Source organism: Mizuhopecten yessoensis, unplaced genomic scaffold, assembly GCF_002113885.1.
Source record: "Mizuhopecten yessoensis strain PY_sf001 unplaced genomic scaffold, ASM211388v2 scaffold715893, whole genome shotgun sequence".
Classification (NCBI taxonomy): Eukaryota; Metazoa; Mollusca; class Bivalvia; order Pectinida; family Pectinidae; genus Mizuhopecten; species Mizuhopecten yessoensis.
In genome coordinates this window covers 27,672-51,796 of record NW_018479844.1, presented here as the reverse complement: position 1 = coordinate 51,796, position 24,125 = coordinate 27,672, and the positions used below count along the sequence as shown (strand labels likewise).

The 24,125-nt window shown below is 39.4% G+C and overlaps 1 protein-coding gene across 1 annotated transcript in view; it reads left to right on the top strand.

The window, feature by feature from the left end:
* LOC110441350 (serine-rich adhesin for platelets-like) overlaps positions 1-24,116 on the top strand; it is a 24,890-nt gene extending 774 nt beyond the window's left edge. Inside the window, exons 2-7 of the mRNA XM_021484466.1 lie at positions 16,461-16,754; positions 17,485-17,646; positions 17,831-18,193; positions 18,919-18,945; positions 19,423-19,504; positions 20,223-24,116. Coding sequence (XP_021340141.1) covers positions 16,461-16,754; positions 17,485-17,646; positions 17,831-18,193; positions 18,919-18,945; positions 19,423-19,504; positions 20,223-20,835 — 1,541 coding nt within the window. The 3' untranslated portion in view covers positions 20,836-24,116. The remainder of the gene's footprint in view (positions 1-16,460; positions 16,755-17,484; positions 17,647-17,830; positions 18,194-18,918; positions 18,946-19,422; positions 19,505-20,222) is intronic.
* The last annotated feature ends 9 nt before the right edge of the window (positions 24,117-24,125 follow it).

The following is a 24,125-nucleotide window of genomic DNA, read 5'->3' as shown; positions in this document are numbered from 1 at the left end:
GTAAGCATTGTTATTTATTCTGGTTTTATACTTTTATACACTGCTTTGTTTCGTCGCTGTCTGTAATAGACATACGTCGATCAATAACACATAATTTAACTATAGTCATAATTTAAGAGAGAGAGAGAGAGAGAGAGAGAGAGAGAGTAACTACGTATAAATGAACCATTGGTATGAAACCTTTTGCTGAAACAAATGATTATTGTCTGAAAAGTGACATTTGATCAGCGGGTAGCCTTGAATAATACAAATGATAGTCATACAATAATTACCACATACGTGCTTCTGGCGTCTAGAATTGTGTCGCCATTGGATAAATCACATCTATTTATGAAGCTAACAAGGCGGAGCTCACGTGCCAGGTCACATGAATGAGTACACAGTTTTATACCGTGAACAATCAATTATTGTACATAAAATCGAACACGTTTTGTATGGTGGTCAGCCTTGTTGACTTTTTTACTAAGTTTCCTTTATCCCACGGGTGTCGGGATTTAATTCCAGTTTTCTCAGGTGTACTTACTTAGTGGTTATTTTATTATTTGTAATATTCAACACAATGTTTTCTTTGCAAAATAATAAATCAAATGTCGTACTACGGAGAAGAATCACCCTTCGGCAATGTTTACCAAACTGCCACCATCCGTCGTTAAATAGACTTGGTCATTCATAGTCTATTGTCTGACATACTGTAGGACTCGGGGATCTGTGTTGAGTAACGGTTTAAACAAGATCAATTATGCATTAGCACTTTGTTTATTTTTGCTACCTGAAAACTACATTGTGAATATGATAATACTGTCAATGACGTCGCTGACCGTTTGTCTGTGTCGCTTACATAAGTCTTTGTGATAAACACAGTTGTATAGGCTTGTCCTTACGGGACCGTGGACATTTCCAAATTGCATGAAATGAAATGCATGTCTTGGATATGTGGTATATTTTTAGTATTGCATTATACTACTACATGTGATGTACATTTGTATGTACATTTGTTATCCGTAAAAAACCTGGTCAGATTTTTTGTGATTTGGTTAGAGCGATCAGTATCCTTGTCAGTTTATTGGTCGATTGTTGATCATGAGATTGTCTTATATCTTGTGTCATGGTAGTCAATGGACGATATGCATTACAGACCGCGGAGGCGTGATCGAGTCTGGCCTCGATGTGCCAAAGCATACAGGTAAACAGGGTAAATAACTGGTACACATTGCTGCACGGAGAGTCTTCTAACCCTCAGTGTATGAGATAAGAATTACATTATCACTCTGCAAAAAATTAGTCAGTTTTCCATTGAAGCCGAGTCTCGAGATTAATTAAAAGACAGTAGAATAGTCAATAGACGCCGAGGTTCAATGTTAATTAGCAGACATAGTTCATTGACGCCGAGGTTCAGGGTCAATTAGCAGACATAGTTCATTGACGCCGAGGTTCAAGGTCAATAAGCAGACATAGTTCATTGACGCCGATATTTAATGTCAATTAGCAGACATAATTCATTGACGCCGAGGTTCAATGTCAATTAGCAGACATAGTTCATTGACGCCGAGGTTCAATGTCAATTAACGGACAGTATCCCATTGACGCCAAGGTTCAAGGTCAATTAACAGGGTTAGGGTTAATCATATACACATTTCGCCCAATTGCACTCTAATACTGCAGGCAGTCAGGGGGACGGGTAACATGTTTAACCATTCCGCCCCATATTTTATATCAAAATAGGGTTATAAAGATGACTCAGCTGGTGGCCCCCTTGTCTCTGTTCATCGAAATCCCTATTCTCCTAACCCAGACGAATTCATTTATTTTCTTGACTTTCCCGTTGTCCTCCCTTTCAAGCACTTTCGAGTTGTTCGAGACTATGATGTGGTTGTGTATGCTAGCATGGTCTGTAATGACTGGTTTATTTTATTGTTCCCCGATGTCTTCCTCTAGCGTAGACTTGGTGTTTCATGGCTTCAACGTCTTTCTGATGTTCTTTTAGGTGTGTCCCAAATTTCCGGCCAGTGTGTCCTATGTACGTTGTATGTAAGGTTGCATCTGTTACCTGGAATCTGGTAAACCAACCCTGTTTTGTCTTCCTTCAGCAATTTGTCTTTCCGATGAACTAAAAGTTGTTTGATGGTGTTGTGTGGTCACATGGATGTGCAGATGTGATGTTTGCGCAACACTCTTGAAAGTGCTTCAAACACCCCCTTGATGTATGGGTAGAGACCATGTCGTTACCTTTTCTCTCTGTGTTTTTACGGTTTTGTTCTCGGGGCCATTCGAATTGCTTCTATTCCATATGTATTTCTACTTTCCTTCTCGACCATTCGGAATATCCACAAATTGTCAGGGCCTGCTTGATATGTCGCTTTTCATTTCCCATGGCTTCATCTTCAGTAACGATGTTTATGCATCTGTCTAGGGGAGTGCGAACTACCCCTCAACGTCTACTGCAATGGATGGTGTGCATCGAGGGGCGGAATGGGTAAACATGTTACTCGCCCCCTGACTACCTGCAGTGTTAAAGTGCGATTTGGCGAAATGTCTCTATGATTTTTGACATCTGACTTTACTGATACGGCACAGTGTGGCTCAGTATTCTTTATCAGCGGTTTTGAGTCGAGACACCGATCGTTAGACGTTTTCGAAAAATCTAGCAAAAAGTCTCGAAAATAAGTTTTCAATTCCTGTTTGGATTCAAAACAAGCTTAGTCTTTATCATTTTTACCAAACTGATGAATTTTATTCCGAATATTTGAATCTTTGTTCAAATACGGTTCACTAGAGGGTTAGAAAAAAAGGGGTGACTAGTAGCGAATAAAGCGAAAAAATCATTTGTGAATGGACGACTGATTGAAGTATAATTGTTTATGGTTACGTCGTGGGGCTGTACAAGTTGAGTGCGTCCAATACATTTTCAAACACCTATCCTTTGTACAGTACTAAAGTAGAGCCTGTGATGTATGTGATCCTTGACCACACCAATATATCGTGAAATGTAAAACAAAAGAAGATATATGTAATCTCAATTCTTCCAAAAGAAAACAAATGCCGACATGTGGTGCCTTATTAGGGAGCGTCGAGTCACAAATGTATCAGAGTGGACAAGGACAATAAAGCATCAATGTTGGATACAGCCAAACATATTTTCATTATACTAAAATGGCATATCAGGACCTTCATATGATAAAATGTAGACATTGGAAACATCGGATTCTTAATTAGAGGCCAATAATGCCTGTATCCTGTATCCCGTATTGCATATCCAGAACAATAGAAACAAACCATGTAAGAAACTGCGCCCAAGTACAGTATACCTGTTTACTTCCTTGATTAGCGAAAATTTACAAGAATATGACGCACATGTCAAGAACATGTTTGCTTCTAAACTGTGACTCAGATCTAAAATTAGTTCAATCACTCAAGCATAGCCAGTTATATTGAAAACTGTGCAATACAACCTACTACTGAAAGTAGGCGATTGTCTTTAATGTGGGTCACACGTTGTAAGGTGGGGGTTGTATTCTGTGGTGAGGTGTATAGGTTAGTAAACGCGATATCAGTACTGTACAGTCTGTCGTTAAGATGAAATGTCCATTTAAACGTTTCAATCAAAACAATTCCGTGTTACGATCTGTTGGACAACTAGCTCGACTGTTCGATTGGAAAATTGGATTTTCCCCGACTACATTTACCTGAAACAAGTCTTATGAATATCCAACACCGGTTTTTTAGGATAATTCCTGATTATATTCCCAGGTTTGTAATTAATACCCTCATACGTAATGTTATAATATGTTCGTCATATACCAGTATGTAATTACAGTATTAGCTACCGCCGGGTTAGGAGGGGTCTACGGGCTCATAGACCCAGTCTGGTTTTTATAGACCCCGAGCCGAATGCGAGTGGTCTATAAAGACCGAAGGGGTCTATGAGCCGTAGACCCATCCTAACCCAGAGATAAATGTTTTTTCTGCCAAATTTCAAGTCATTTTGAGAGTTTGACTTAAACAGGTTGGGCACCATATATGGATTATGTTGAAAGAATGACGCCCTTTTTTGCTCCAGGTTTTTAAAAGAATTTATGTTGGGTTTTTTCACTTTATTCCCCATCTCAGTAATAAAATTGTTACTCAAATGGGTAACTGTTACCCAAATGCAGGATTATTACCCATATGCGCTGTTGTGCCAAACCTGTTAAAGGGGCTGGTCGGGGAAAAAATACAAAATAAATGGGTCTTAATGCGTTCTCTGGCCTTCCAAAAGTTATACCACGGCAATATGATGATCAAGTTCTGCTTACGATGTCCAGTTTTGACCACTGAAATCTCGGGAAGCCCCGCGTAAATTTAGCGCAGATCTATTTATATATGTCACGTGGTTGTTTCGAAAGTGAGCTCGAGGCAGTGAAGATAACAACAGGACTCAACTAGCGGACAAGATAGCCATACTATACGTAAATAATTGTTTTCAAAGGTCATGTATGATGCAAGTGTAGTATTCCTACCTATATGTTGTTGTTATATATAACTGTATTGATACCTCGTGCCTGTCATCACTGATCTGGGTCAATTGAGAGTTTTAGACTGTCAGGTGGCGATTTAGGATTTCTTTAATACAATTATAATTTTTACTCTTATGGAGTGAATTTCAGCAAAATTTGAATGGGTATATTTCATAAGAAGGTATTTTAACATGTTTATGCCATTTTAGCAAATATGATTTTTTCCCCCCGACCAGCCCCTTTAAACTTGACAGCTACTCAAAATGGCCCCTACCGGACACCTTTTAGCTTTTCGGCAATATTTCGTACATTAATAACAAAACACAACTATCTTTGTAATTATCACCCTAGCGGCCCCTATTTGCCTTTTTGTTGAAGTTGCTGTCGTTTTAGATTACTTGTAGGGTATTAATCCTGTGAATAATTGGCAAACCTCGACCGCTTGTGTGTACATGTGTCAATTCAAATCAAGTTTATTCCGGGGGCCTTACGACCCATAGGTATACAGAAATATAATACATAATATTACATACATATATGGAGAATGATCTCTCATGACATGCATACAGAACACAGAAAGTAACATATACATGTGTCGGACGCCATCTTTGTTGCCATGAAGAGAGATTCTGGTTTGAGTTATCTCTTTTTAAAAATATCAAAAAAATACTAAGTTATGCTATTAGAAATGACGAGTAATCGCCTTTTATGCAACCAAATGAATCTCAATACCAAACACTTTGGACATCATTCCACAGCCCGCTAGCGCATTGTAGGTACATAAGTAACCAGACGCTATCGCATCGTATGATGTACCGTTCTCACGTGCACCCACATATGCTTTTTCATAGGGATCTTAATACTTTTATAAAACACTATTTTAACAGAGTCAGTTGTACTGCATTTATAAAAACGATTTACTCGTTCGAGCGTAACTCACTCGACACCGAAAATCGTAATGACCTCGAGCCTGTGAACTCGTGTAAGCACGTGATATGCACGTCTTACATGCGTTTCATATGTGACCTTCTTGAAGTCGTCTGGTCTCACGTTAGTGTCTTTCCATGAATCAGTTTATGACTTTGTATCGGAATCTTTATTTCTGAAGTACGCGTGACTACACATTTCCCAGTTAGTCTCGATACCGGGTGTTGACATATCATCGTCACGCACGTGTACTATTGTTTACCCGGTGTTACTTAAGCATTGAACTGTTTTTGTATGATATTTATGATCTATTTGAATGACACAGCTTTGCAAGCAAACAACATAATGCGCGCTAGCCTCTTATGTTCTTTTTTAACTTATAATTTATAATTAAAATTAAAAATGCCCGCCTTATCGACAGTCCACACAATTTCGTTCAATAGTTTGAACAGCGTATTGTCGCGTGCGGATTGGCAAACAAAGTAGTGCTTTGACATTTTAACAAACACTTCAAATTTATTCCACAATTCAGTATCAATACAATTGCGTATGAAATGTCTATAGGGTGATTCCAGTTTATCAATAGAAATCTGAGCTGAAAGTTAGATTTGAAATTGTTTCGATTTTCCGCCGGAACAAATTTCGCGCATGGATAAATACAGTGAACACCGTGAATGGGACCTTGACCTCCACGAGGGAGTTATATTTGGAAGTTAATTCGATCTTTTCTCTTTGCTCGTTTTGTGAAGAATCCAGGCGTGAATGTATTTGTTGATTGTATGGTAACCCGACAACAGTCGGTAGATTCTTTAACAGCATCGTTATTTGACATGTCGTCTGAAACTGAGGAACCGTGGATCCGAGACGCGTGAAACTGATAGCGTTTGAAGTGAGTGATCTTGCGACGGAGCACAGGTTCGTTACAAATGTCTGAAATGACGAATGTGTATGTGTGCTGTGACTCATAAGTAGGTCTGTAACATATGTGTCAGTAGGTCTATAGAATATGTGTATTTCAGACATTTATAACGAACCCCTGTTGATCAGTGCAGTGTAACAGACGATATTTCTGATAAATTGCATGAGCGTTAAAATTGTTTCCATTGCCGGCATTGGTGATTTCAACCGATGTGCATTTTGTACGATATTGCAGACCTTGGTCTTGTTTTCGTTGTAATAAAAGTGTTTTTTATTTTATTTTTTATTTTGCACATCAATTTACAATGACATTATCAAATCTCACAATGCCCAGCGATATTTCAGCAGCCGTCATGTTTATTTACATTGGATATTGTAGTTCCGGTCAGTGTTGTAATTAATACGCTAAGAATTGTGTCTCGTGCGGCATGGTAATTATGGCTCGTGCGTCATGGTAATTAAAGTCCCATCAACGACACAGCTCTCAAAGAGGCTATATAGTGACAATGCCATGCAAATGTAAATATTAGAATTTACGCTACGGTATTGAAATGCCCGATAAGCAATACGGAAATGACGACACGACTATAAGAAAGCGTGGGAAGTCCTTAACGCTCGAGCCTACAGCGAGGCCTGTCCTACGTTGGTAGGGCATCTTTTGTTCTACCGGACACACCTTAAAAGTTAGTTTACTGATAAACTCCTTATTCAGATAAACATAATATAGGTTGTGTGACTTTTTGGAGAGTGAGAACATTTGAAATCATTCACGGTTGTGTCTCAGGGAAATGATAACAAGTTCCCTGATAAATAATCAAGGGGTCTACGGATCCAATCGCCGTGCCGGAACAGGCTTTGGTCAATAGGTAACCATAACATATATATCTCTCTTATATAACTCTTTGCTATGTTAAGTGAGCAAGCAACTCCAAGTCTGAATGTGCCGAAAAAATAAAATTCTTCTTCGTTTGAGTTTCAGGTAGAGGCTTTCGGATGTAATCTGATATAGAGTTAAGTTATATTATACGCGTGTATATTATTTTAACAACCTCTCTTTTATTACAAAGTTACGGGTTGCATCGGACAGGATGTCCGTCTGTTCGTCCGTCCGCCACTGTGTGTATACCTGAGGCAAGGTATCCGTCTGTTCGACCGTCTTTCTGTATTTTCGGACACTTCTTGTAAAGAACTGCATAGATTTTCATTCACAGTGATATTCGGGAGTATTCGTTAGCCACAGTGATATTCGGGAGTATTCGTTAGCCACAGTGATATTCGGGAGTATTCGTTAATCCTTAGGAGGTGATGGGTACGGTGTAATAAGAAAAACACACGAAGGTGAGGAGTATATTAGTATACAGTTACAGCATAAAGCTAACCACTTTCACTCTGTCATTTCCATGAGGACGTTACGGAAACAGACGAGGGAGTTAGTCTGCAGGGTATGTTCAGCTTTCGGACTAACACACATTTGTGGGGATGCCTTAAACCTAACCTGTTATAATTTAAAACAATTGTGAAATTCACTCATAATCTATTGGGGATGAAAACCACTAATGCTTCCGGACTTCGCCTTTTTATTTCCATAGAAGATATCTCTGAACTGAGCGTATTAATACATATACCATTACATGTATTACAGATGTACATCCTACACCGTAAAACACATGTACATCAATATAGACGTTACAGTTCTACTAGACAGATAGACACAGGTCTTATCTGGTCATTATACATGTACATCGTTGTCCTACGGCTACACGTGTCGTAAACAACAGAGGGCAGGGCAGTAGCTACATTACATTACTGTACAGCATATATTCGTAATTATATCTTTCACATTTCTAGACTGTGAAGGGAATACGTAATTTACAGTGAGATATTTTTTGTAAAGCCAAATGTCAAAATGCGGAGAAACCCCAATAAAAACTCCATCTCTTTTCGATCCGAAGTATGATACTGGTGTACATTATTACTTCAGATGACAGTCGGTTGGGGAATTATTCGATTCTACCCACAAGACGCTCCACATGCAGAACATAAATAATTCAAACGATTGCCGACCAATATAGATGTCTATTGGTAATCAATATACAACGTCACGAGGTACTGCATGTCGTTTTTTAGTCTTGGTCATCACGACGCTTTTGCTATAGTTCACACGCAAGAGTGTGGATGAATGAGGCTACAACACCAAGCGTTATACTGAAGAGTTCTGTATGATATAAGTGGACCCTCTCTAGCTAACTCAGGTCAACCGTACGTACATTGTACATTGCTTATGGGCGTTCCTTCTGATCTATATTTGTGAATGTTGGAATGAACTATGTTTTATTGTCGGTAACTAGGACAAAGTAATCAGAGTGTCGGGAGAGGAGCTAATAAAAGCCAATAGCTTGGTTCCAGTTTACAACTATCACTTATACATTGTCCCAGTCTTTCGACGGGTACTGTATGTGTACACGTTTCTATCAGTCCTGATCTATAGACAATTTTTGTGAAACAAGTCCCCGTATATATATCGGTGTCTGTATCCTCATTGGTTACAAGTCCTCGTATATATATCGGTGTCTGTATCCTCATTGGTTACAAGTCCCCGTATATATATCGGTGTCTGTATCCTCATTGGTTACAAGTCCCCGTATATATATCGGTGTCTGTGTCCTCAATGGTTAAAGTCCCCGTATATATATCGGTGTCTGTGTCCTCAATGGTTATAAGTCCCCGTATATATATCGGTGTCTGTATCCTCATTGGTTACAAGTCCTCGTATATATATCGGTGTCTGTATCCTCATTGGTTGCTCATAATCCAGTTGTGGTTGCTGATATGCAGTACTATTTCGATGTGACCATATTAAAAAACAGCAGGTTAATCAGTTCCGTTTATGACGTCACTTCTTTTGGAACGTCACCAAACTCTCTGCTAAAGGCGGTACTGTTACGTCACCAAACTCTCTACTAAAGGCGGCACTGTTACGTCACCAAACTCTCTGCTAAAGGCGGCACTGTTACGTCACCAAACTCTCTGCAAAAGGCGGTACTGTTGACTTGGAACGTCACCAAACTCTCTGCTAAAGGCGGCCCTGTTACGTCACCAAACTCTCTACTAAAGGCGGAACTGTTGACTTGGAACGTCATCAAACTCTCTGCTAAAGGCGGCCCTGTTACGTCACCAAACTCTCTACTAAATGCGGTACTGTTGACTTGGAACGTAACCAAACTCTCTACTAAAGGCGGTGCTGTTGACTTGGAACGTCACCTAACTCTCTACTAAAGGCGGTACTGTTGACTCTTGGCGATCATGGAACGTCACCAAGCTCTCTGCTAAAGGCGGTACTGTTGCCTCTTGACGATCATGGAACGTTACGTCACCAAACTCTCTGCGAAAGGCGGCACTGTTACGTCACCAGACTCTCTGCAAAAGGCGGTACTGTTGACTTGGAACGTAACCAAACTCTCTACTAAAGGCGGAATTGTTGACTCTTGACGATCGTGGAACGTCACCAAGCTCTCTTCTAAAGGCGGTACTGTTGACTCTTGACAATCGTGGAACGTCACCAAACTCTCGGCTAAAGGCGGAACTGTTGACTCTTGACGATCGTGGACCGTCAACAAACTCTCTGCTAAAGGCGGAACTCTTGACTCTTGAGGATCGTGGAACGTCACCAAGCCCTCTACTAAAGGCGGTACTGTTGACGCTTGACGATCATGGAACGTCACCAAACTCTCTTATGCAGTACTATTTCGATGTGACCATATTAAAAAACAGCAGGTTAATCAGTTCCGTTTATGACGTCACTTCTTTTGGAACGTCACCAAACTCTCTTCTAAAGGCGGTACTGTTGACTCTTGACGTTCGTGGTACGTCACCAAGCTCTCTACTAAAGGCGGTGCTCTTGACTCTTGACGATCGTGGACCGTCAACAAACTCTCTGCTAAAGGCGGTACTGTTGCCTCTTGACGATCATGGAACGTTACGTCACCAAACTCTCTGCTAATCGGTTGAGCTCCGTCTTGCTTAAAGATACAATCAGTCGACATTATCGTGGAACGTCACCAAACTGTCTGCTAAAGGCGGAACTGTTGATTTGGAACGTCATCAAACTCTCTGCTAAAGGCGGAACTCTTGACTCTTGAGGATCGTGGAACGTCACCAAGCTCTCTGCTAAAGGCGGTACTGTTGACTCTTGACGATCGTGGAACGCCACCAAGCTCTCTACTAAAGGCGGTACTCTTGCCTCTTGACGATCGTGGAACGTCGCCAAACTCTCTACTAAAGGCGGAATTGTTGACTCTTGACGATCGTGGACCGTCAACAAACTCTCTGCTAAAGGCGGAACTCTTGACTCTTGAGGATCGTGGAACGTCACCAAGCTCTCTTCTAAAGGCGGTACTGTTGACTTGGAAAGTCACCAAACTCTCTACTAAAGGCTGTACTGTTGACTCTTGACGATCGTGGAACGTCGCCAAACTCTCTACTAAAGGCGGAACTGTTGACTTGGAACGTCACCTAACTCTCTACTAAAGGCGGTACTCTTGCCTCTTGACGATCGTGGAACGTCACCAAGCCCTCTACTAAAGGCGGTACTGTGGACTCTTGACGATCATGGAACGTCACCAAGCTCCCTACTAAAGGCGGTACTCTTGCCTCTTGACGATCGTTGAACGTCACCAAACTCTCTGCTAAAGGGGGTACTCTTGACTCTTGACGATCCTGGAACGTAACCAAACTCTCTACTAAAGGCGGTTCTCTTGACTCTTGACGATCGTGGAACGCCACCAAGCTCTCTACTAAAGGCGGTGCTCTTGACTCTTGACGATCGTGGAACGTCACAAAACTCTCTACTAAAGGCGGTACTGTGGACTCTTGGCTATCATGGAACGTCACCAAGCTCCCTACTAAAGGCGGTACTCTTGCCTCTTGACGATCGTGGAACGTCGCCAAACTCTCTACTAAAGGCGGTACTCTTGCCTCTTGACGATCGTGGAACGTCACCATGCTCTCTACTAAAGGCGGTACTCTTGCCTCTTGACGATCGTGGAACGTCGCCAAACTCTCTACTAAAGGCGGTTCTCTTGACTCTTGACGATCGTGGAACGTCGCCAAACTCTCTACTAAAGGCGGCACTGTGACGTCACCAAACTCTCTGCTAATCGGTTGAGCTCCTTCTTGCTTAAAGATACTAAAGGCGGTACTCTTGACTCTTGACGATCATGGAACGTCACCAAGCTCCCTACTAAAGGCGGTACTCTTGCCTCTTGACGATCGTGGAACGTCACCAAGCCCTCTACTAAAGGCGGTACTGTGGACTCTTGACGATCATGGAACGTTACGTCACCAAACTCTCTGCAAAAGGCGGTACTGTTGACTTGGAACGTAACCAAACTCTCTACTAAAGGCGGCACTGTTACGTCACTAAACTCTCTGCTAAAGGCGGCCCTGTTACGTCACCAAACTCTCTACTAAATGCGGTACTGTTGACTTGGAACGTAACCAAACTCTCTACTAAAGGCGGAATTGTTGACTCTTGACGATCGTGGAACGTCGCCAAACTCTCTGCTAAAGGCGGCCCTGTTACGTCACCAAACTCTCTACAAAAGGCGCCACTGTTACGTCACCAAACTCTCTGCGAAAGGCGGCACTGTTACGTCACCAAACGCTCTGCTAAAGGCTGCACTGTTACGTCACCAAACTCTCTGCAAAAGGCGGTACTGTTGACTTGGAAAGTCACCAAACTCTCTACTAAATGCGGTACTGTTGACTTGGAACGTAACCAAACTCTCTACTAAAGGCGGAACTGTTGACTTGGAACGTCATCAAACTCTCTGCTAAAGGCGGAACTCTTGACTCTTGAGGATCGTGGAACGTCACCAAGCCCTCTACTAAAGGCGGTATTGTTGACTCTTGACGATCATGGTACGTCACCAAGCTCTCTACTAAAGGCGGTACTCTTGCCTCTTGACGATCGTGGAACGTCACAAAACTCTCTACTAAAGGCGGTGCTCTTGACTCTTGACGATCGTTGAACGTCACCAAACTCTCTGCTAATCGGTTGAGCTCCGTCTTGCTTAAAGATACAATCAGTCGACATTTTTTGTACTTAAGTTGACATTTTAGGATTTCTATATCGGTATATATTTTCAAATATGTGGTTATACATGTATGGACCTGAAAGGTAATATTAGCCTCGATTGATATATTTACATCAATATAAATCCATAATTAATACACACAAATGTATTTGTTTTAAACTGTAGAAAATGCTTCATAAAATAATGTTTGAATTAAATAACAAGTAAAGAGTTTGATCACTATCCTCTATAAAGTTATTTCATCAGTGAAAGTTTCGGGTGATATTACAATGTATTTCCTCATTTCAACAGAACAGCTGATATATATGTAATATATGGCTGTGAAGTCGGTGCCCGACATGTACTGGAACGTGTGATATACAACCACAACTGACGCCCCAGGCCACTGATGATTTTGCGGTTTAATTTGTACGTCACAACATGTTGTATAAACCATATTTAAACGGCGACACATTTGTTTTAATTCGCTCTTAAAACGCTTTGTCTTTGTTAAGATTAAATCAACTATCAGTAAAGATTCTTTGTCTTGTACATGTGATCACCATATAGTCTGAGTGATTCACTATGGACTTTTAACTATATGTGAGTACCATCTACTGTACAGTATTAAATTACAGCAGCGAATTATCTATTAAGGACGAATATTTTTAATGGAAGTTTGCAACACAGTTCCATTCAAATATATGCCCTGATGAACGAGTGTGTGTGGTAGTATACAGTAGGTTTTACTGGTGTTGATATCTGGTCTAGTAGTAATAGTATTACACGTGCATCTATAATTTATAATAGTGATAACACGCTGATATCACGTGCTGATTAGGCGGGAGGTCATTAACTGAGCTTAAAAAAAGAGTTTAGTAGCTAGTTTTACTTTACGGTACGGTTGTTCCAGCTTGAGAACAGGGCGTTCCTGGTCTCGAGTCGGTTCAGTGTCTATATACGTAAATCACATGAGGGATATCACAATTTCTATATTTATAAGTTATGAAAAGCGTGGCCTAAATTTTGATTTGTTTGTAGATAAAGGTAACTTGGAGGACAAACTTACTTTAATAGCAGGCGTAACCGGTTAGTTTAGTTTGTGTTGGCGAGAATTACAGGAATACCTAGTCTGTTAGCTCACTAGCTATTTACAGGACTCCGAGCGATCTATAAAGTAAATGTTCTACACATAGGTATATTGTATATATACCTCCCATTATACTGGATCTACAGTCTGTATCAGAATACAAATATTTGTCACCATGATTGAATGCCTGCTGAACGATCATGATATAAAACACACTTGATCTGTTTCTGACGACTAAATGATATATCGATAGTCATTATATGTCTGGCAAATAGTTTGTGACAGTTCATTCTTTATGTATTTGAAGATATTTATTGATTTGTTACGGTTAAGATCATAGGAGTGTATTGCTAAACGGAAGTACATCCCTAGTTGAAAATCCAATGTAGGGAGACAGTATCACAATTTCTGCATATTCTAATGTTTAATATTAAACTGATGAATATTGTATGTTTATTATTGACAGAACAGTGTGTTCTTTCAATACTAAAGTATTTCAAAGCAATCCAGGCATTAATTCAGTTGTGTTTTTAATTAATGAGTCACATGCGTCCGTTGTTCTGTACTTCAGGAAACCGGCTACCTATTTAACTATACTGTGAAGTTTTTCAAGAACGGTAACTCTTACCTGCAATTAATATGTGTATATTGTTTTAAAATGTCAATTTTTAATCGTTTATAGATAATTAATTTTACACAATTTCAGCATTTTTAAGCCGCTCCTGGCGAGAGCCGGGCGGCTTATTAATTCTGTCCAGAGAACGAAATGACGGACCAACTTCCGTTCGGGGTGCGTGCGCATAATTCAGTCGTGCATGCTTCCGCTATATAGTTTCGTTATTGTAAATAGAAAGTAGAATCTCTGACACTAACCTGTGGGTTACATAAAGTCTTATGATACTCTTCTCCAAATAATAATCCATACTTTAAATAATTGCTGAAAACAAAATGTTATCTCCGGTGCATTCCTACGAGTGTTGTAGTGGTGAAATTCGTGCACTAGCTTTGAGCGTTTTAGCAACTCGGATTGCGGTCTGAGGAGTGTTACGCGTGTGAAACACATATGATACGAGAAAGCACATGTGAAGACTTTCAAGCATTAACGCTTTCTGTAGAAGGAAGAAGTAAATGTATATACCTATAAACCGTATGAGTGATGAAGTATAACCTCTATTTTGATGTTTGAAACGGGAACGTAATATGACATATCGTGCTTAGGATGATAACGGTAATGGCTCTGAGACGAGACGATATGTGAACTGTGTATGTTTATCAAACATTTCTGTAACACAGCATGCTATTTCTTGTGTATTGATTTATGAAAGTGCAACAATTTAAGAACATGACACAATAGCCGCGCCGTGTCAAAATAGTATCCAATTCGGTGTAAGGGAAATAACTCTTACGTTGTTAAAGTCACATTGAGAAATATAATTCAAATATATTCCAAGAACATTTGTGAAATTTTGTATATTCAATGACGGTAAATATAGTCGCTACATATATTAATAATTATATATTGATATGAATAAAAAATAAATAAAAATAAAATAGAACAATGTCTCTTTTCTCCATGTTTTCCCACTACTGTTAATTAACCTTCATTTCACAAGCACAAAATGCACCTATTCTTTATTATCCATTCACCGATTGCCATTCTGCACGTAAATGCTCATGTCACATCATTGGAGGATGCTATTTAATGAAAATTACAACAATGCGTCACACTTAAAGAGGGTGAAAAAAAGAGGAGAGGGAGAAATGTTTTTAAGGCATCATTTAAGAGGCGATTGATTTTGAAAATATCAAAGGCAACATCATCACATGACCTGATTTTCAATTAGCAGAATACAGAACACATATCTGAGGTATTATAGTAGATATTGATGCTCAATGTGTTGCTGAAGCAACTAAATTTAAAGTAGTGAGCGGCTGTAATGTCACACTGACATAATTCTAGTTGAAATTGATATACATTAATGCAATACTAATCTATGTCAGTATCATTTTGATTGACATTATTTTGCAAAACATTGCATGCGTGTTTCATTTTTTTTTCCAAAATTCACTCATTTTTATATAGATTTCCATTTAAAATCCTTACAATTCTGACAACCTAAATATTTTTTGGTGGCAGAAAATTTTCTTTACTTCATAGCAATATAACTACAAAATTTGAAGAAATTCTACTCAGAAATGGCGACACAATCCTATTACCTCAAGTCCGCCTAGTTTTTTTCGCATTAGTGACTCGAAATTTCAAAATACTACATTAACACAGAATTTTGTGCTAGTAAGTCGAAAGGTCGAGTAAGTATCTCGAAAATTCGAGTTAGTGAGTCGAAATTTCGGGTTACTTACACAACAAAGCGAAATGTTGTTTTTTCTACGTGGCCCTGATGCTCTCCCGTAGATAACTACAAACACCGATTTGTAATAGTTTAACTGTAAAACATCATTTATGGCCGGGTGGTCGACACTTAAGTCTTCTATTCAGACGACCAGGGTTTGATTCCTTAATTGTCGAAGAACCGATATTCAGAGAAAGTGTTTACAACCTACATGTTCAGTATATGACGTATAAAATTGTCTGTGGTGCATACAGTGTTGGTGCTGTAGTGGCACTATGAAGGAAAGGTGCCACTGGAAGGATGGTCAAACTGTAAAACAAAAAAATAATGAATACACCCCACCTCACAAACTGCCACGCATACATGTGGAAGTATTAAACCAGGTGGCATATGACATGCGAAATCTCAATAGGGGGATTTAACAAAAATATCGTAATCATTATAATTTTAATAATAATGCATCGGTATTTGACACACATTTCTTCATACAATGACATCTAATGGCAAATTCGTGTTTGAATGAAAATATGAAATGATTAAATTATATTGAGCGTCTAATTAATAATGTTAGAACAAGTTATTTTTATGTTCACTTCTTCTTTTACAGTGTCGGCATATACATCGACTGAATGGTACCGCTGCCCATTAAATCTGGCACGGAATGGCTACCTCAGGACATACAACGAGCACTGTTACGAATTCATCGATAACGAGGCGTTCTGGGGCGTGGCGAGAACAGCGTGTCAGAACAAGGGAGGTCACCTGATCGAGATTAGAGACTCCAGTACTCAAGCCTTTGTGGAGAGCAGTCTCAGAGATCTGAACTGGGCAGCGAGGAGGAATGGTCTGTGGATCGGCGCCTCCGATGTAGCTAACGAGGAGACCTGGAGATGGGTCTCAGGTAGGCTACTGTTCCCGTCACTGATCAATCTCTCCACAGAGTCATTGTTCCGCACACTCACTTACACCCCTGACTGTCGACGGCCAAATGTCAAGAATCTTTGCAAAGTCTTGACAATCTCATTGTGCTAAAGTTTTTGTGTCTTCCAGCAGTGTTTTACATATCCCTAATATGTCACAGCAAGACACCCGTGGTTGCGTCATTATGTAATACGGCCTAATATCTACATACATCACATACAAAACAACGTAAGAAATTATTTTTTGAAAAATGCAAATGACTTTGCACCAGACTTGGTTTTAAAGGACAAACAGGTTGACCTTTTAGAATTTCTATGACAGGCAAAGTGGCATTTTGATGAACTGATCTTTTGATGACATAGTCAATCTTGTCCAATGCCGCCATATTGTACAGTTTGACAGCACATGACAAACTGTAATTGTAATGCAGACTTTATAAGTATAAGGAAGGACAACTTTGGGTAAAGATTGGTCATTGATGTCATGTTGGGTTTTATTGTGACGTGGTTGTACATGTATGATTTTTGTTGCTGGTGATATTTTTGTTGTTTTTCTATTTGTCCTCTCAGTGTCGTCTCAAAAACATTTCACCTCAGGATTTCTCCCAAAACGATATTCTTCCTCGTGACAAAATTAGGGGCGTCAATATCGACTTTGTAATAACGCAAAATGCCAAACAACTTTTGTACTCAGTCCAATGTATGTTTCAGGTGACGTTTTAACTTGGGGGAACTGGGCTAGTGGTCAGCCAGAATGGTGTTTTTTCCCCTGCGTTGAGGATTGTGCCAACTTAAGACTGGACGACAACTACAAGTGGCACGATAAACCGTGTGATAGTTTTAATTATCACTACACATATATCTGTCAGTATGGTAAGTTAAACACTGAAGAAGGATTTATTGATACAACAAACTATCAAACGTATTCACGATAATTTCAAAAGAGTAACAAAAGTGAAATCTAAATTATTTGGCTCAGGTAACTTAATGTCACTTCTCTCGACATTCTGTCTGGTAAAATTAGTATCATATCATAACAGTTTTATGATTGTTTCAGATATGGGTCCAGTATCAACAACTACTACAACAACAACAACTACAACTACCACGCCCACTACCACAACAACCACACCCACAACTACAACAACCACGCCTACTACCACAACAACGACACCCACAACTACAACAACCACGCCCACAACCACAACAACCACGCCTACTACCACAACAATGACACCCACAACAACTACGCCCACCACCACAACAACCACTCCTACCACCACAACAACGACACCAACAACTATAACAAGCACGCTCACAACCACAACAACCACGCCTACTACCACAACAACCACACCCACTACCACATCTATAACGTCCAGAGGCGGGGCTTGGACAGGAGGTCCAGGCGTAGCACAAGGTAGGGTTAACTCTTACCCTAACCCATACTCCTGGTGCCTCAAAGTCTTAATAATGTATGATTAGGGTTAGATTGCAGAACCCACTATCAATAGATATTGACATACAATTTGTAATATTCTTGAATTTGGAATTAGCATGTCCTTCCTTACTTACAGAGATCCCCCTTATACAATATGCTGTAGTTTAATCAGCTTATCTTATTGTGGCAGTAACTTAAACGGGGTCTCACGATGATAACGAAGTAGTTTGATTTAAAAACACGTTATTAATAAACACTTTGCATACTTAGTAAAAAAGAATAGATTGATCGATGATATAACGCTGTCTTCATGGCCGACATATCGCTTTAGGTTCAAAGGTTAAGGTAGGCGAGGATAACTTTATTTCTAAGAGTTTACAAGTCGAGATGAATAGGATACTAAGTATAACGTTGATGTTTTTGTGTATTCGTAAGAATAGATGTTGACCATGACCTACTCTGTTGTGGTGACACCCTGTACGAGCGCTGATCCCCATACCCAAACCCCGCCATCATTCTCGTTATAAAATACGGGGAATATTAAAAAACTAAATATCAATTTCCAATATTAGCCTATAAAGGTATAGTAATATAATTTTCGATGACAAATACCAAAATTCGTTATGTTACACTGTAGCATCAAGTGTTTGTCCTCAGTCACAAAGTTACATTATATTATAGAATATCATTGTTTTGTATTACAGGTCAGGTATCGGACACGTTCGATATTGGTAAGTTATACAAATTTAAGTATATATCTGTACAAAACCCACCGGTTATTTGAAACACGTTATAACATGATAATCGCTATGAAACGGGTAATGTTTGATCCAAATACAAAATCTGGAGCTAACAGCATGAAATGGTGTCTTTACAATAGACTAAATAAACCAACAACACATAATAAAGTAAGTCTCAGTAACAAAAACCTATCAAGCTAGAGTACAGCTAAAGACTCTGAACACAGAAAGTATCAATATTTTGTTACAAATACTCTGATTGGCCTGATTGTTTGTTACAAATACGCTGATTGGCCTGATTGTTTGTTACAAATACTCTGATTGGCCTGATTGTTTGTTACAGATACTCTGATTGGCCTGATTGTTTTTTTACAGATACTCTGATTGGCCTGATTATTTGTTACAGATACTCTGATTGGCCTGATTGTTTGTTACAGATACTCTGATTGGACTGATTATTTGTTACAGATACTCTGATTGGCCTGATTGCCGGACTACTAGTGGCCGTCTGTATTCTCCTTGCTCTGGTTGGATTCCTGCTGATGAGAAGGTAATCTTACTAGTACATGTTATCAGCGTGGGGTTGTCTATGCTTTGTCTTAACCATCATTGGTCTGTTTAGATAAAAAGTCCCATAACAAGTACATGTAACGATACCTTTACCTTCAAGGGTAAACGTTTGTTTTTGGTAACTTGTTTTATCAGATCTTCTGGACGTTGTAAAATCATTCCTGTATTTCCTTTTGTTTACCTATTCGAGAATGTTTAGAAAAGCAAATGTATCAGGTCAATTTGTCCAGTGGTTAATGTACAATATACACGTCAAAAACACGTGTATAGAATTAAAATCGAGCTTACCATTTGTGCCTCAAGATATTGTCATAACAAACCTTGTTGAGTAAAACTGTAAAAGGAGAAAGAAATGTAACGACCATGGCGGGGTTCGCAACCGGGACCCTCTGAACTCTAGATGGACGCTCTAACAATTGAGCAACCTGGTCGCCGACGATCGATCGAGTCCAGTCCCGCTACAAAGCCTACATAGTGTTTGTCAGAACTATTTCCAATACAGCTAATAATTGTTATGCTACTGTAACTATTCGAATCATTTAGGTCATTACAATGTACTACATAATGTATACGTACGTAAACGGTGAAATATAATAATATATGTCTTATTGATCTTGATGTGTATCAGTTCAAGTGATGGAATAAGTTGATAACTTCATATTACTAGAACTATTAAAGTAATGTCCTTTTACTTTCAGATGTAACTCGGCTAAGAAGGAACGTGACAGTATTCCGAATGGATTTGATAATGTTGGTTATTCCGTGAGCTCAGATCACGTGTCTATATCTCAACGCGCGCAAAGGACTGATGCAAGAGCTGCTGAAAATGACTACGTGACCGCTTCTGATGTACCTACGTCACAGAATCATGTGCGTAATGTATACGACAACACACATTACGACTTGCCAAGAAAGATAAATATCAGTAAGGTTAATTCCGGGAAAACTTTCAGCAAATCAGATTATCTGGATTCATTACCTGACCTTCAAGTTGACCTCTGCAGCAAGAAAGGAGCGTGTGGCGGAGATTACGACACTTTAAATACATCATATGAAGACGACGATGACGATTCTGTATTCAAAGAGGCTGTTGACCAGTATTATGTCGAAGTACCTGACGTTCAAAAACCTATCAGCGACACCAATGCGTCAACTATGACGTCACAAAAATCTAGCCACTACGATGATATCGATATGAGCAGAGAAAACACCATGAACAGCGAGACTGAGAACTATCTACGAGCGTATGACCCTGATCACCTGGCGAAATCACCCATTGAATTCTTGAACAATTTACAGGATAAAAAGTAATTATTTTCAGAGTTATCTCCCTTGGACTGTTCGGCGATCCATTCTTTTCTGTCTCTTGAGTCATCCTATTTTCCGATCATAAAACGGAACATTTCATTATCCGATGTTTTCTGGACTTTACATGCTCATTATATATACACACTACCATACAGTAATGGTATCTCACAGAACACTGTCATACAGTAATGGTATCTCACAGAACACTGTCATACAGTAATGTTATCTCACAGAACACTGTCATACAGTAATGGAATCTCACAGAACACTGTCATACAGTAATGGTATCTCACAGAACACTGCACAAATAAACTCAACCAGTTACTTCCTAACGCAGCAGTGTTTTAAAGCCAGACTGTATACTTTTACAAATCATCTGCTAATATTGCAGGACCTGGAATTTGAATAATTAATATCACGATAAGCACGCAATCTGTGTAAACTAGACTTGTAAATCCGCTCCTCTAGATAAACTCCAAAGCCATACTTATGTCTTTACATGTTAAAAGACATTATCTTAATGTTGGAAAGAAAACAAATTCAAGTTTGCAATTCACATTTGTTAATCGTAGTTCAGAGAAATCAATATACGTATTGGAGTTATCGTAGAGGGGCGGGATTACAAGTCTAGTTTAAATTAGATCGGATTAACACCTACGTATCATGCACATCTAAAAAAAACATGTATGTTATTGTTTCATACTCATTGATCATGTCTCTTAAATAGTAGCACATAGGAGACATCAGACAAGCTTCGTTCCCTGTAGTTCTCGTATAAGGTAGGTGTAGACGCAGAGAGGATGTCAACAAAGTATGATGTAACACATGATTTCCCTACATAATAGGCTTAGGTCAAACGATGAAGCGTTGTATAATATTGACTTTGCGGTCATTAATTACTCCAAACTTAAGTCTGTATTTATGCTGTCTACGTTAACACACCTGTACAACATATCATAGATACAGTACTTGGTGTATTGACCACGTTTTGTCAGTGAGATATTTGACAGTATCAACTTGATATAAAGCTGATATTTTTCACTCTGTGATAGTTTTTAAGTAATAGACGTAATCTCTGTTACATCTCAATACTTTATTTCTGGTCTTTACACATTCTTTTAGTAAAAATGCCGAAATGTCAGCAAAAGCGTAAATCGAAATTAATGATTATGAACGAGGATATATTCTAAAAGTATAAAGAGGTCGGAGAGGTAACCGTCTGCTGCGTCACTGGCGCCATCAGCTTTGCTCATCTAGGTCAAATCTAAGTAATGTAACGTCCTCAACGCGAGAACAAGGGAAGCAACAACGAAAAATACCAGGCGCATTAATGAGTATAATCAAAATAATCGAGCCTCATATTTTTTTCTCCAAATATTTATCCCCCCCGCCATTTTTTTCATAAATATGTATATATTTGTATTGCTTCCAAGCACAGTTATATATATACCTATATAGATATTTTGATAGGGGGTGCCAGGATTGGAGAGCCCTGGAGTCAGCCCCTCACCAATATGGTGTCCTCAAGTAGGAGGGTTCTCATTCAACATTCATCAGCCATTCTCTTCTCCATTTAGTTTATTGTCGAGCCTCATATCACTCAAAGAAATAGAATATTTCCTGATAAGATCATGATGACGACCATAAAACTTGTCCGTAAATTTGTGTCCATTTCGACCGAATGTTTTCTGAGATTGTCTGTCAGTAGACAACATCTATCACACATATTACGAGCAAATATTGAATCCACAGCGGTATGTTAACACCATATGTAAGGGAAGCAGGGATATCAATATCATGAAAGGGAAATTTCTGGATCAGAAAAATTAAACTTTGACGCTTATCGTACATCTAAGTAAAAAGCCAACCCTTTGGTCGTTCTGTACAGTGTAAGATCGAAGAAACAGGCTGATGTACGGGAGTTCCTTTTTAAAAAAAAATTGACATCGTCGATATATCTTAATGTGAAATAGAAGGAATTGCCAAGGTTTTTTGTTTAAAATCGGTACGTTCCCATCAGAATGCCTACAGCTTGCTGGAAAATATTGCCAACGAATTTTACAAAGACATTGTCAACCAGGAACAACAATTCTCATGATATCACCTCACTATATTTCATATTGTCTATGTCGTGTTTTCCACACAAAATATTATCCAAAATAGTAGAGAACTATTTATTTATATCGTCGCTCGTCTTTCTGAGAGTAGAAGGCTCTATTAATGACGGAACGCGTCCCTTAGATTAGCATCAAGTTTGGTAGTGTTAAGAGTGCAAAAGTCAACTGTGCTGATAGGAGAATCATTTTTGAAGGGAGGATGCTCAAGGTTAAAGGGTATTTTGAGTTGTTCAAAATCCACATATCATTTATTACACTTCTAGAGAAAGCAATACGGGAGCATTTGTGAGGAGTAAATTCGTGAAGAGCGGTTATATTTGTGAGGATAACGTTCGTGAAGTGCGGTTATATTTGTGAGGATAACGTTCGCGAAGTGCGGTTGTATTTGTGAGGATAACGTTCGCGAAGTGCGATTGTATTTGTGAGGATAACGTTCGTGAAGTGCGGTACTATTTTTGAGGATAACGTTCGCGAAGTGCGTTGAATTTGTGAGGATAACATTCGTGAAGTGCGATTGTATTTGTGAGGATAACGTTCGTGAAGTGCGGTTGTATGTGTGAGGATAGCGTTTGCGAAGTGCGATTGTATTTGTGGGGATAACGTTCGTGAAGTGCGGTTGTATTTGTGAGGGTAGCGTTCTTGAAGTGTGGTTGTATTTGCTAGGGTTACGTTTGTCAAGTTCGGTTATATTTGTGAGGATAACGTTCGTGAAGTGCGGTTATATTTTTGAGAATAACGTTCGCGAAGTGCGATTGTATTTGTGAGGATAACGTTCGTGAAGTGCGGTACTATTTTTGAGGATAACGTTCGCGAAGTGCGGTTGTATTTGTGAGGTTAACGTTCGTGAAGTGCGGTTTGTATGTGTGAGGATAGCGTTTGCGAAGTGCGGTTGTATTTGTGAGGATAACGTTCGCGAAGTGCGGTTGTATTTGTGAGGATAACGTTCGTGAAGTGCGGTTGTATTTGTGAGGGTAGCGTTCTTGAAGTGCGGTTGTATTTGTGAGGGTTACGTTTGTGAAGTGCGGTTATATTTGTGAGGATAACGTTTGTGAAGTGCGGTTGTATTTGTGAGGATAACGTCCGTGAAGTGCGGCTATATTTGTGAGGGTAACGTTTGTGAAATGCGGTTATATTTGTGAGGGTAACGTCCGTGAAGTGCGGTTGTATGTGTGAGGA